General features: G+C 33.7%; 1 protein-coding gene across 3 annotated transcripts; it reads left to right on the forward strand.

Moving 5' to 3' along the window:
* The first annotated feature begins 381 nt into the window (after positions 1-381).
* LOC141725016 (uncharacterized) lies at positions 382-14,069 on the forward strand. Of its 3 annotated transcripts, XM_074527376.1 has the most exons (33): positions 382-613; positions 1,084-1,145; positions 1,294-1,386; positions 1,532-1,703; positions 2,674-2,789; positions 4,095-4,181; positions 4,278-4,394; positions 4,464-4,527; positions 4,623-4,765; positions 4,995-5,036; positions 5,145-5,213; positions 5,334-5,409; positions 6,398-6,528; positions 7,168-7,215; positions 7,398-7,467; positions 7,542-7,606; positions 7,686-7,747; positions 7,826-7,949; positions 8,034-8,091; positions 8,199-8,317; positions 9,615-9,692; positions 9,791-9,853; positions 10,009-10,107; positions 10,226-10,335; positions 11,021-11,210; positions 11,624-11,738; positions 12,363-12,475; positions 12,559-12,636; positions 12,989-13,054; positions 13,138-13,269; positions 13,370-13,426; positions 13,521-13,601; positions 13,704-14,069. In XM_074527376.1, the coding sequence occupies exons 1-33, from the start codon at positions 499-501 to the stop codon at positions 13,752-13,754; spliced, it is 3,066 nt and encodes a 1,021-aa protein (XP_074383477.1). In that variant the 5' UTR covers positions 382-498; the 3' UTR covers positions 13,755-14,069. The 3 variants fall into 3 exon arrangements, with proteins under 3 accessions (XP_074383477.1, XP_074383475.1, XP_074383476.1); XM_074527374.1 differs by lacking the exons at positions 382-613; positions 1,084-1,145 and having other exon boundaries at positions 1,254-1,386; positions 7,108-7,215; XM_074527375.1 differs by lacking the exons at positions 382-613; positions 1,084-1,145; positions 12,989-13,054 and having other exon boundaries at positions 1,254-1,386; positions 7,108-7,215.
* The last annotated feature ends 546 nt before the right edge of the window (positions 14,070-14,615 follow it).

The following is a 14,615-nucleotide window of genomic DNA, read 5'->3' on the forward strand; positions in this document are numbered from 1 at the left end:
ATGGGTATAGTTGAGTAAAATAGTAGATACAGTTGAATTTATATCATATAATATTATTATTTTTGAGTATTTTTGTAATGTAAGGGATTAAGTGGGACATTCATATAATAAAAGTGTAAATAAATTGATGGTTATAGTTTATTTTAAAGTCAATCTAAAAAACTTCAAATCAACCAAAATAAATAATCCAAAATAGATTTTCAAACATGTAATTCATAAAAATTCATCATAAAAAATATTTAAATTAATTTATACTTTGTATTGCCGGGTTGAAACCAGACATTCAATAGTTGAATGCCCAAGAGAGAAATAGAAAAAGAAAAAAAAAACTGTACAAACCTGTGGAAGCCGGCCCGGTTCACTCTCCGGTCCAAAGATCCAAAGTCTAGAAGCCCTAAGTCTATATATACTCCCCCAATTACAAAATATACTCCCTCCAATTTGCCGCACATTTCTGCCCCAAAACACACACTCACTCACTCAATCAGCTCACAAAACATGGTGGATCAAGATCAACAGTGGCTCCTCAACTGCTTAAACGCTACTCTCGACACTAATCAACAAGTTCGATCTTTCGCCGAGACCTCTTTACATCAGGCTTCTCTTCAACCAGGTCTCCAAATAAATTTGTGTTTTCTCGGTCCCGACATAATAGATACAATGTATATTTAGTCTCGATAAATTAAAGAAAATTATCCGGTTCAGAGAGTATTAGTTTATTGAGGTTTTACTGTTTGTATATTAACTATATTTGTTTTTACTGGATTTAGGTTTAATTACTGTAGTTTTTACTGGCTGTTGTGTGTGTTTGCTCTGCGGATTTTGTGTTAAGTTCCGAAATGCCGTGCTTGTTTAAAGTTGTTGTTTGATTACATCAGATTTTGTTAATTACCTCCTATCCTCGATTAATAATTAGTGTTGTCTTGTTTACTAAATACTGAGTTTACATCGCATGTTTACTATGCTAATCCAGTTATTAAGGCTAGCTATGACATGAATGATATGCACTTTGTAGAAAGCGTTAAGCTAGAAAGCTGACCAATTGTGTAAGTTGGAGCTAAGGTTTAAAATTATGCTTTGAAGGTTTTGGGAGCGCATTGTGCAGGATTGGCGGGAATAGGGAGCTTCCGTTAGGAGCGCGCCAGATATCCTTTGGTGATAACAAAAATTAGTCGAACGATTCTTTGCAATTTGTTTTGTAGAAGATAGTAAACTAGAATGTTACAGTACTTCTAGGGCTCATGTTTTTGTTTTATTTCATTCGCCTGCCTTGTTAGAATTAACATGTGTTACCTAGCTGTTGTTCTTCTAAAGCAATTCATTAAGAAACATTGGCAGGAGGATGAGGAAAATTTCGAACATCCTGTGGTTTCTATTCAAGAGAAGGTATTATTATCTTGATTACTCCCTGATTATTTATAATTTTGTTTAATTTTAATTCTCCCTATTTGTTTATCTTGAACTTTCGGCTGCTGAACTTTAATCTATATGAAAATATTTATTCCTTCCTTAAGGTTAAATCATTGTACAGGAAATTATAAAAAGTCTTCTGTTGCTGTCACTGGATGATAATCATAAAAAGATATGCACAGCCATTAGTATGGCTGTTGCGTCAGTTGCACAATATGACTGGCCAGAAGATTGGCCAGACTTACTGCCATTTCTCCTGAAGTTGATAAATGACCAGACTAACTTGAACGCAGGTAAATCTTTTCTTACATGGCTTTACATGGCTTGATGCTGATGGAAATAAGATCTATGTACCAAGCATTAGACTCCTTTTAAAATAGATTTGAATGTTTACTGATTAAATTGAAAGATCGGTGCTATATATGTGAATTTCTATCTCTCAAATGCGTGGATAGGTTATCTGTATTGTTCTTCGCATAATCTGTTGCAGCCCTTGTATAGAATTTTTCATTATGGAGATTATTTTCCTGTCTATATTACAACCACTCTTGGTAGTTTGTTTAGGCATAAGTTCTGGATAATATGGATGACTTTATGTACTGCTTGCCGTGTGAATTCGTTGAGTACATATGAATGACTTTATGTACCGTTAGCCGTGTGTCTGTGTTGAGTAAAACATTTAGGATGACTATTACTGAATCTGTCAGTAATAAAAAGAACTAAAATAATCATAATTGATTGTTTGTGTTTATTCAAGCATAGTCTGACGCACATAGAAATGCTCATGTTATCTAAAATTAGTTTGAGCCATCTGACACTGTTGGGTGTTCAGAAGCTAGGAGATGGCCTATTTTAATTTCGTGACTCGTGAGAAAATAATGAACAATTGTGTGTACATATGCGAGATATTTAAGATATTCACTGTTTGCTAGCTTATTTTAAAGAGTTTGTGTCTGCACATTTTATATGTCATGACTGGTGATATACCTAACCGGTTTGTATATGATATTCTTGAACATAGACAGGAAAGACATTTTAATTTTATGATTCTATATGCATGGAGTAATTATAAAAGTAGGCATCAAAACAAAATTAGAAAATCGCCCGTATAAGAATATTCCATTTAATGAACTTAATTTATAAAAAGTGGTGTCATGATACGAATTCACTCTACTCTTTTTCACACTACTTCTTCGTGAGATTATTGTCGAGGTGATGATATCCATGAAACATATATGAACTCTAATAACAAAAATTGTGCAGTCAATGGGGCTCTAAGATGCTTGGCGCTTCTGTCGTCAGACTTGGATGATACAGTTGCCCCCACACTAGTGCCGGTTCTATTTCCGTGTTTGTATACAATTGTATCATCTCCTCAGGTCAGTCTATTGTGTGATGCAGAGCATATTATTTGAATATTAATTATGTTATCCCGACTCCTGCATCATCATGTGTGCATCTCTCCATTCAATATTAATTCATGAAGCAAATTTTCTTTAACTGCATTTGTGGCCATTATAAAGGACTATCATAATTTTGGTTTGTAAGTTAGTATGCCTACTTAAGATTAGTGGGTAATGAACCTACCATAAAGGACTACCATCATATGTGTATATATATGTGTAGACATATAGATATTGATATAGACACGTCTTTTATTCATTCATGATTTTTACTATTTTGTATAAAAAAAATATGAAGTGACAGTTTATCAAAATTACTTGCAGTGAATTATATATATTAATTTTTTGATTTTGCATAAAAATTATAATATCATAAATACAAAACATATCTATTAATAGAACTTAATGTTAGTGAATTAAAAAGAGAATATAAAATGCATAGATGCAATCGAAGCAAAAATTCTTCATGCACCCCTATGCTTCTAATGAGTAGATTAAGAGTTTTGAGGAAATATTTAGTAGGGTTATTGGAAATAAAAAAACAAGAAGATGCATCAAATCTTTTTATATATAGATATCTAAATGTGGATTAATAACATTGAGTATGGTCAGTGTTAACTGCACAATAGTACAGTAGCACATGATACTTTCCTTGAACAAATTTTGTGAATTCATATCATACGAAACCTAAGCTTGTTTCTTTAAGTGTGGCATATTGCAAATAGTTTTGTACTTCTAAAATTGTTATATTAATTAGTGAATATTTCAATTTTCTGTATTTTACTTGCATAATGTATTATCAAGTTGTGTTGATGATTTACATATACCACATATTGTATTTATATAATTGTTTATTAAGTTTTGTATTAAAAGAATCAAATAATAATACTGCAAAAAATGTATTAATGGTAATGATTTTTTCGTACTATTAGTAATTGTATTACTCTTCTTATACTTGCTATAGTTCTTTTATGAATCAGATTTCGTTGTTAAATTTTCAACACATAAGATAATCTTATGAAGGCTTAATATATGATTCATGAATGACATACCTTATTCTTTTCCATTTGGTTTGAATAGTAGGCTTTCTATTAGTTTGTAAAATAAGTGAGAAGGATTCATTAGCGAGATGATCAATGTATTCTTTTATAGTCAGATGATCAGTGTATTTTTTAATAGTCTATGCTTTTGTTTGCAAGAGTGTTAAATACAAAGTGGTCCAGATATCATCTTAGCACGGATACACTATATTATTAATATGTGATTGAATGCCTTATACAGATTTATGATAAACAATTGTGTGCCAAGGCACTTTCAATTGTTTATTCTTGTACCTCTATGCTGGGGGTTATGAGTGGCGTATACAAGGTACTTTCAGATCTCGCTTTTTAATTGATGAATTCTCAGGAATATATTGTTTTATTCTTTATTAATAGATAACTCGTCATTAATTCATACATTTAGGCTGAAACCAGTGCATTATTGTTGCCAATGCTTAAACCTTGGATGGATCAGTTTTCTTCTATCCTTAATTTGCCAGTTCAACCTGAAGATCCTGATGATTGGAGCATTAGAATGGAGGTTATGTTTAATAGCTTTATGTATGAAATTTTCACCTTGACTATGATTCTGACATAATGTTTACATCAGGTTTTAAAGTGCTTGAATCAGTTAGTTCAGAATTTCCCAGGACTTGTTGAATCTCATTTTATGGGTAAGCTTGTGGCTTGAACTTATTTATAATTCAGGAGTACCAGCTTCACTGAGCCATAAGAGTAATTTATGCCAGGATATAATATGTTGTTTCAGGAGTTATGGGGCCAGTATGGCAGACATTTGTGTTCTCACTTAAAGTATATGAGCGATCAGCACTTGATGGTTTAGATGATTCCTATGATGGGCGGTATGACTCTGATGGTGCTGAGAAAAGCCTCGAGTCACTCATTATACAGGTAGGTTGATTTTTTATGATAGTTGTCATCTATTTGGTCATGGTAGCTACCTCATGATATCTGAGTTTTGTTCAGATCGTACTATAGATTATATTGGAGGGTATATGCTTCTGCCATTAAGTCGGAAAATTTATTGTGTTAAGCATGGCTTTGTCCGTTAGCAACCAACAAATGTTTTTGTTTTTCATCTAGGGTTTTGTTCTGATTCATTAAGTATCTTATCATGCAGTTATTTGAGTTCCTCTTGACTATTGTGGGTAGTCTTGTCAAGGTACGTCGCTGAATTTTTACTGAATGGACTAATAGTTCATTGCTTTTCATCTTATACTGTCATTTCAGGCCTATACACATGATAATATTCATTTGGTATATATTTTAGGTTTTTGGAAATAATATCAGTGAGTTGGTGTATTACACTATAGCTTTTCTCCAAATGACTGAACAACAGGTATAAATCTTATCTTCGTATCATTGCTGTTTTCATCAAATATGTGGTTATGCCTTCTAAAAGCCATCTGGGCGTGTGATCAGTAACTGCATATTAATGTTGTACCTGCTTCTTATATAGGTTCATACTTGGTCATTGGATGCCAACCAGTATGTTGCAGATGAGGATGAAAATACCTATAGTTGCCGTGTTTCTGGTAAGTTTGTGCATCTCTCTTTTAGTTTTAGTTTTGATCTTCATGGACAACCCCCACCCCTCTTCCTTTTTGTTTGTTTCTTAATATCATACCTTATACCTATGTATTACTCCCTCCATTCCTTTTTGATAGGTTTTTTTATAAATTTTTAACATAGACCAAGGAGCCATCATCAATACATTACCACTCATTTAATACACTCCTCTTATTACTTCAGTACTCTTGCAACTTAAACAATACATGCAAGAGATATTCACAATTCATGGGTATCTCGTGAAAAGTGGAGGAAATTGTATCATTTAATATGGCATTAGTAACCTGAAATTTCTAATGAAATGGAACAATAAACCATTATACAAAGGAATGCAGTGAGTACATGAAATCTTCTTTCAATAAGTAGGTCCGAGGTTCTAAATCAATCGACCTTTATTTGAGATTTTTCTGATTAAGCAGTTCATGTTATATTAGTCCTGGAATTCACTTGACATGTATTCAATCTTTCTTATTTCTTGATAAGTGACGTTGACATCATTATGCTTTCCTCCATCTCATTTTGATTATCCACCTTAGTATTCAGTGGGTTATAGGCAATAATGTGCAGCAGAAAGGAATTTGTTTATATTGTTCAAGGTTTTGTTTTCTACTATCTGTATTTGCATTCATCAAAAAATTGAAGGCATTCTATTTTAATATGTAAATACTATCTTGAGGTGGGATTAGAGACACGAGGTTGCCCACGATCCTGTTTAACTCGTTTTGGTTTAGTGGAGTACTAGAATGGTATATTAAATAGGGTGGGACCTTTGTTCTATAACATATCTTCGACAGCTAGTCTTGTAATATACTAATAAACGATGAAATGATATTGTCTTATCATTTCAAGATGCATGTCATAAGCTGAAGTATGGATATCTTGTCTTTATCCGATGATTACTGTTGCTTTTTTCGGTAAACTTACATGTTTAAGAAATCTGTATCTTTTTTGCAGGTTCCCTTTTACTGGAAGAAATTATTAGCTCATATGGTACCGAGGGAATTAATGCCATAGTGGAAGCAGCTAGAAAACGCTTTGTTGAATCTCAACAAGAAAAGGCTGCTGGTTCTTCTGGCTGGTGGAGAGTAAGTTGAGAGTTAAGATAAAAACATGGATGTGAGGAATGGCAGTAGAACTTTAAAATATAACGCTGTCACATCTTACTGAAAGATGTGAGGCATCTATATTTTCGAATGAATAAGTTCTGATGCTCAGCGAGATAGAATTAATTTAGTAATTACCATGTTAGAACCTAATGATTAGGCTATGTTGTCTTGTATTAAATTTTTTGAAGGGTCCTTGGCAACATGATTTATACCCTATTCAAGCTGCTGATAGTGCCTTGAGACAAGAAATCACTATATTGTGATAGCATAGTCATGTTTTTACTTTACTGATTTTAATAGTTTACTAGGTGAGAAATTGAAGTCTGAAAGCTTATTGAAAGAGTAAAGTTTATACTAGCCTCGAATGGAATTAAAGGTCTTAAATCAAAAACCGGTGAATGCTTAGAATTGGACAGGTACCACTGATTAATAAAATCTGAAGATAAGAGGGGGGGGGGGAGGTAGTGACTCATTTTTGTAGTCATTCATTTCTTCACAGTAAATTTATACAGCTATCACTTTGTATAATGCATTGATATTACCTTGCTTATGATATAGGAGATTATCTCTGCACATTGCTCTTTTCATTTCCCTCTAATTGGAAAAGTATTTTGGCAGATGAGGGAGGCAACTATTCTGGCTTTGTCCTCGCTGTCTGAACAAGAGGTGTGACATTTGTTGACAATATCTTTATATAGTATGATATTTTTTTATGATTCTAGTGAGCTTGATTTTTTAAATATTCCTAGTGTTCCTGAGAAGCAGTTTGATGACTTCTGCCCTTCTCGTAGGGTGTATATTTGATATCTTTTGTCTCTGAAACTCATAGCCACTGTAATTCTGTACAGATTTCTCTGCTTCCTGGATGCACTTTGGGGAACCTTTTAGAGCAAATACTTTCGGAGGACATGGCAATAGGTATTCTGTTATTTTCCAGCTAAATTATTCATATCATTAACTCCTTGCTAAGTTATTTGTTTTCTTCTATGCAGGGGTACATGAATTTCCGTTTCTTTATGCTCGCATGTTTTCAGCTGTTGCTAACTTCTCAACTGTGGTAAGCATTTTAATCTATTCTTCGATGAAAGTCAAATTGTGTAGTGGAACTCTTTTTTAATTATCTACCCATTGTTCAGATCAGTAATGAAGTCGTTGATCAGTTCCTTTATGCCGCTATTAAGGCAATCGGCATGGATGTGTAAGCGTCTATCTCGATATAATATTTTGTAAGACAGCAAGTGGTTCGAGTCTTTATACGTTAATGCTATCCTTGTAGGCCCCCACCTGTCAAAGTAGGTGCTTGTCGAGCACTTACACAGCTATTGCCTGATGCAAACAATGGAACTATTTTGCCTCATTTTATGAATTTATTTTCTTCACTTATAGATCTTCTCAAGCAGGTTAGTGTGGCACCTTAATTAAGCTGTTTCTCATTTTTATCTTGACGTTTGCGATAATGGTTCAAGTTTTGCTCTGCTTCCTAGGCATCTGATGAAACAATGCATCTGGTACTTGAAACACTACAAGCAGCAGTGGAGGCAGGTCGGATTTGATAGTAGTATCTTTTTTTGTTTATTATTGTCTTAGTCATAAGCTTATCACCATTACTTCCTCTTTACCCTTTTCTATTGTTATTTACTTAATTGTAGGCCATGAGTCAGCAGAGTTCTTATCGATAGAGCCACTTATCTCTCCTGTCATCCTTGGCATGTGGGCTTTGCATGTTTCAGACCCTTTCGTTAGCATCGATGCTCTTGAGATATTGGAGGTAATCATATTTGAGTATTTTCGGTAACATCAGTCTGCAAGTTTTAGATATCCCCTCAGTTGCTCTTGCTGCTTCATATTTCCCATGCTTTAAAATTTACAAGAAAGTTTTGCACATACTGTTGCCTCATTTTTTTAGAATGAAAAGTAAAACTGAAATATTATTTAAAAGGAAAAATATGATAAAGAATATTATGTTTAGATTATTATATAAATTCTCCATATTGCTCGACAGCTTTACGATACTCTACTCCTGCTTCTATATTAGGTGCATTGTTTTTTCTTCTTAAACTAATCTTCTAATGAAAACAACTAGTCAGTGGTATATAAATATTCAAAGAGCTTGTTGCATTTCGTTGGCTGTACTTTACATCTAGTTTTAAAATGATGGTTGTACTTTTAAAATTACATTTTCGTGGATAGACTTACATATAAAAAGACAACATGGTGTCTCTCCGTTAATTCAGTTAACAGAGATAACAGAGAACTTTAAATTATTTTAACAAGTTCAATGTAATGAGGGTAAATATGGTATTTTATTACTTGAAAGATGAATACATGTTACACTATATAATTCTCTCGTATTTCCCTATCTGTCTAATTTTCTATCCAACTTTTTTTTCTTAAACCTATTTTTTATGAATTTGATGGATAAATTATGCAAGACTACTTAATATATTGGATTGTTCCAGTTAAGTTGGACCTTAGTTGAGATTGTATTTTTCCAATCAGTTATCATGCCTATCTGGTGATATTGATTTAGTCGCTCTCTAGTTACTTTCTTTTAACTATATAAATATGATATTTGTACATGTTCACATCTACGTGAATTGAACTGGCAAGCACCAAATTTTGAACAAATATGTACACTCATATATGATAAATCCAGTAGACAACAATGCAAAAGTCCATTAATTGTATTCATGTAATTTTGTATTTTAAAGTTTGGATATGTAGTGTATATCTTTCATATATTTGTAGTAAGGGGGTAATCATTGTAATATTTAAATACTCAAAATATCATCTCAGTTGTTAGCTCCGTTAGATGAATTAACGGAGAAACACCTTATTCTCTTTTTAAATGTAAGTCTGGCAACCAAAATGTAATTATAAAAATCTATCCACCATTTTGAAACTAGTTGTAAAGTTTAGCCATCGAAATGCAACGAGCTCGTTAAAATATACAATTGTTGTGTCTTTGTGTATATAAATAGGCATACTTTTCACGGGGTACTATATATCCTTTGTTTCATTGAACTAAGCACTTGTGTAATTGTTCTTTTTCTTTTTTTTCCCAGGCAATAAAAAAGGCTCCCGGATGTATACATCCACTTGTTTCTCGAATTTTGCCTTATGTTGGACCAATCCTAAATGAAGTATGATTTCTGATATTACTCAAATTGCATTGAAGGTGCAACTATCTAGTTTAGAGAGGGATATCTGTTTGTAATGCATTTGGTTGACATTGTTTCAGCCTCAACAGCAACCTGATGGTTTGGTTGCTGGTTCACTTGATCTTGTGGCAATGTTATTGAAGGTGAGTTAGAGTTTGCTACTTTTCTTGTCACTAAACAGTAACTTGATCTTAACATGATTGTTGTTCACACACATGTTTGTCTCCAGATATATGTATGCTAATCTTTTTCATTTTTAAAATTTAGATTAACTAACATCATGTGTAAAATGTTTTAGAATGCGCCGCCTACTGATGTGGTCAAAGCAGTATACGATGTATCTTTTGATCTTGTGGTACGAATAGTCCTGCAAAGTGATGACCATAGTGAAATGCAGGTAGTTACTGTTTTCAGTTAAGTGTATAGTATTGTATTATTTACGCCTCTTGGCAGGGATCTAATTTCTTTAATATTTTAATTGGTGATTGTTCATTATGTTTCCTTGATGCTGGCAGAACGCAACTCAGTGCTTAGCTGCCTTCTTGTCTTGTGGAAAACAAGATTTGCTTTTGTGGGGAGGTGACCCTGGATTTACAATGAAGAGTTTGCTTGATGTAGCTTCGAGGTGGTTTCCAACTCCATTTTTAGTTAGGACCTAGATTCTTCTCGTGTGTGTCTATCTGAATTTCTTTGAACTAAACAAAGTATTAAGATATTTTTGTTATATCAGTTTGTATTAGCTTTTGAGCAGAGTTTCTTGATGTAGCTTCAAGTTTCTGGTTCTTTCAGTTTGCTGCGATAATTTTAGGACCTAGATTTTTTTTTGTATGTCTTTCTGTTTTTTTTAGAACTGAATTAAGGATTCAGAAAATTTCCTTCATATCAAATTTCCATTCATTTTGAGTAGAGTTTAGCCGTAGTTGATTCATTTGCATGAATCCAGCACTTGCTTTAACCCCTCGGTGCAACATATTTGGGTACATATGCTTTGCTCATTTCCCGCCTTGATAAGTTCTAATTAGAAGATATAGAAACATAAGTTCCTCTTGGCATCTGATGTCAAGGTACTGGTACTCTGTGAGCTCCTTCCCTGTGAGTTTGGAGTCCATAATTTTCATGGCAGCTTTTTGTACATTATGAGCTTATGATTTCTACAGTAGGTTATTTGTAATCCAATCGAACAAGCTAGGTTAAAGTTGTTTTTTAATCATTATTATTTTTGCAGTTTTTGTAATATGTCTCTATATCTATGTTGATTGTTATTAATTGGCTTATCACTTATCAGTCAAGGACAACATATGTTCGTGCAGGCTTCTCGACCCCAATCTGGAAAGCTCAGGGTCCCTCTTTGTTGCCAGTTACATTCTGCAACTCATTCTACATCTGCCATCACAAATGGCACAACATATTAGAGACCTGGTAGCTGCTCTTGTTAGGCGCATGCAATCTTGTCAAATTGCAGGATTGAAAAGCTCATTGATACTAGTATTTGCCAGACTGGTATATTCCTTTAAAATTTTATTGATAAGCTTCTGCATCTGTTCTTTAAATTTTGATTGTCGAGCATTATGCCTATCCCATTCTTATGTTAAAAACAGAATAATATACATTATGTAATAATGTTTTTTTTAAATTTTGCTTTACCCTTAAGTTTTCTTTCAGTTTAAATCTCGTTTTTCAAATGGACATGGAAAAGTGTTACTTGATCTTTCTGTTTGACTAGTCACAACTATTGGGTTTCGCTCATCCCATGTTTATTTTCAGAACAATAATGTAAAGACACTTGGTCTTTATTGAAGAGACTTCTTGCACTTTAAAACAATTCTCTGACTTTAGCACCACCCTTTCCTTCTATCTGCAACAGGATTTTAAAGCATTCAGGAAACCTATATTAATTTTCCCTATATCTGCAGGTTCACATAAGTGCACCGCATGTGGAGCAATTTATTGATCTAATGATCTCAGTCCCAGTTGAGGGCCATTATAATGCTTTTGTATATGTGATGTCCGAATGGTCTAAGCAGCAAGGCAAGCATTGTTCATAAAATTGTATTGTTTATGTCATTTCCTCGATAATTTGCTTCCTCTGTTTCCTTTTTTCAACGCCATATTATAATGATTTGATACACAATGGAGCATAAAGCTTTAGACCCGGGCTTCACGACTTGGAAATCAACAGTTAGTTGAATTACAACTGAAACACACAACCTTAACATAAAGTCATAAACTATCAAATAATAAGTAGGTCACATCTAATTTTGTTAAGAAATACTCTTCTTGGCTCTAGCTGCCATCACTTTTCCATGTTTACATGAATTGTTTGCTGATTGCGGTATATACAAGTTTCATAGGCATTCTAGTGCTTAGTGTTTCATACGGGAATTACAAGACAAACATTTTCTTAAAATAGTTTTAACATCTTTTATTTGCTGAACGTGCATACTAAAAGTAGTGCTGTAACTACCTCATTGCTAAAAAGATTTTTTTCTGCAATTGTTGTTTAATGATTTTTAAATATTAATAACCGGGGATATACTATGAGTTTTGATTTTTTCAACTATTAACAGGCTGGTGGTATCTACCATGAATACGGAAAGTAACTTTCTATAAGAACTTTGAATATTATAATCATCTCAGGATTATTGAATACAGGGGAAATACAGGGAGCATACCAAATTATAGTCACCACAACTGCTTTGGCTTTACTGTTATCAACCCGGCATGCGAATTTGGAAAAAGTTAATGCCCAAGGGAATCTTATTAAGGTAGGGTTTCATTTGCTTGTGCACTCTGCATGTACTGGATTCATCATTCGAGCAATTAATATGTTTCCTGTAAAATCATGAAGTCCACTGCAGGAATAACCACACGCTCAAAAGCTAAACTAGCTCCAGATCAGTGGACAGTTATGCCTCTTCCTGCAAAGGTATCTAATTTGTCCGTCATATAAATTCCAGATATAGCCCATTGTACAAGAGAAGCTCATTTTGGTCCATACCAGGTCCAGCGAACTTGCTGTTCAGGCTAGTGGCCTAGTGCCACATTACTGTTTACCAGTTTTGATTTTAAAGAATACCCTCAGCACTCTTGTTTAAGATAGAAAATGTAACGAATTTAAAGGAAAATAATTTAACTTGGCAAGAAAGAAAACACTAGTTAGCAAGTAAAACAATATATTTACACACACACACAAAATTAATGAGAAGCATTGAGGTGGACCTGAACTCTGTAAACTCCAATAAATTGACTGGCTACGAACTATTAAATTGGAATGACAGATACTCGCCATCTTGGCTGATACACTTATTGAGATGAGAGAACAAGTTGTAGCTGGTGCGGACGAGGTACTTGTTGATTCTTAAGGCTTATAGCATTAGTTGACCAATTGATAAGGCAATCTCCAAATCTAAAGCAATCTGTGTTGCAGGATAGTGAATGGGAAGAAGTTGAGGCCGAGGATGCTGAAACTGATCAAGATATTTTATATTCGGCAGGTTCTACCATATCCGGTAGAGTCAAAAACAGCTATCTTGAGTCGATGGCAAGAACCTTTGATGAGGTGTGCATAAATGAAATATGCCTCTTGATATAATTGGACGATGTTCGTCTTGTATATTATTTAAAAGCTAATATCTATTATTGTCCCTGTAAATGTTAAGGATCAAGAAGATGGCTTCGAGGATGAATTACTCTGTAGTGCTGATCCCCTAAATAAGGTATAACTTCTTTGCATCCAGATTCTTCATAAAATAATTGATGTTGTGGACAAAATCTTAATGTAGACTTAACCTTTATATCGAATCATGGCAGATTAATCTGACAAGTTATCTAGTGGATTTTATTGTGAAGTTTTCTCATAATGACAGACCATATTTTGATCATCTATGCCAGGTAAGTGAAGATTGTTATTCAGTACCGTTGCAAGTTTTAAAATTATCTGATAGTTATATACATACTTATGTCCAAGACCCAACCCTTTACTTGTTAATGCAGAGCTTGACACAGCCACAGGTCAAAGCTTTGGAGCATGTATTGAACAGATGAAAGGCATGCTAGTCAAACACACTGATTGGTTTATAACTGGTGCATGGAGTTGCTCTTTGAGTGTAAAGTCTAGGTTTTTGCTAATGTGATTTTTCATTTGTTTATTCTTGTACATTTGTTGGATTTTTTTGATGGTGTTCCTTTCTTGTAGCGTCATATTGATGTAAACATTATGCCTATTGGTTAGAACAGGGAGGAAAAAAGAGCCGAGGTTTGTAAGTTTATCCTGTACAAGTTTTGTTAATGTACCACAAGACTTGAATGTACACATTGGTTTTCATCAGAAAAATGGGTAGATGCTTTCAAGTTTAGAAATTGGAATGTCATATATCATATGACATTAGTGCAAGCTATGATTTAGTGTTCAAAAGTTACTTTGCCCAGGCAGTAAGTATTTTGAAGGACTTTTTAGTTATATTTCAAATCAATTTATATTTGAAGTTATTTTATGGGGTGTTTGGAAACTCGTGTTTCATTTCAAATCATGGATTTTAAATGACATCATTTGCGTTGTCATTTGAAATTCTCATATTTATACTAATATTTGAATGTCTTGAATTTTTTTTTTTTGCCAAATTAAAAGCAGATTTCATTAATGACTTGAAAGACATTCAATCGGGACAAACCCCCAACTGATCATGCAACCAGGTTGAAAAATAAATAGAGCTAAATAATTAGCCATTTTGTTTCCGGATTGCTTAACAAACTGAATACAAATATTCTGAAAATTAAAAATGAAGGTAATGGTTTTCCGGACAATCCAGCACGCATCTCCCCCGAAAATAGTAGCTTCACAATTGACCATCACATTAATTCGATTGATATTGCAATGTTCAGAGGACTCAGTTGCAACAACGGAGT

Source organism: Apium graveolens, chromosome 5, assembly GCF_009905375.1.
Source record: "Apium graveolens cultivar Ventura chromosome 5, ASM990537v1, whole genome shotgun sequence".
Lineage (NCBI taxonomy): Eukaryota > Viridiplantae > Streptophyta > Magnoliopsida > Apiales > Apiaceae > Apium > Apium graveolens.

What these genes read in the sequence shown, in the direction of transcription:
- LOC141725016 (XM_074527376.1), top strand. Translation starts at nt 499, where the DNA reads ATGGTGGATCAAGATCAACAGTGGCTCCTCAACTGCTTAAACGCTACT. An exon ending in CCTCGCTGTCTGAACAAGAG is followed by an intron (nt 7,216 to 7,397) that starts GTGTGACATTTG and finishes AATTCTGTACAG; the next exon opens with ATTTCTCTGCTTCCTGGATG. An exon ending in TTGCTAACTTCTCAACTGTG is followed by an intron (nt 7,607 to 7,685) that starts GTAAGCATTTTA and finishes CCCATTGTTCAG; the next exon opens with ATCAGTAATGAAGTCGTTGA.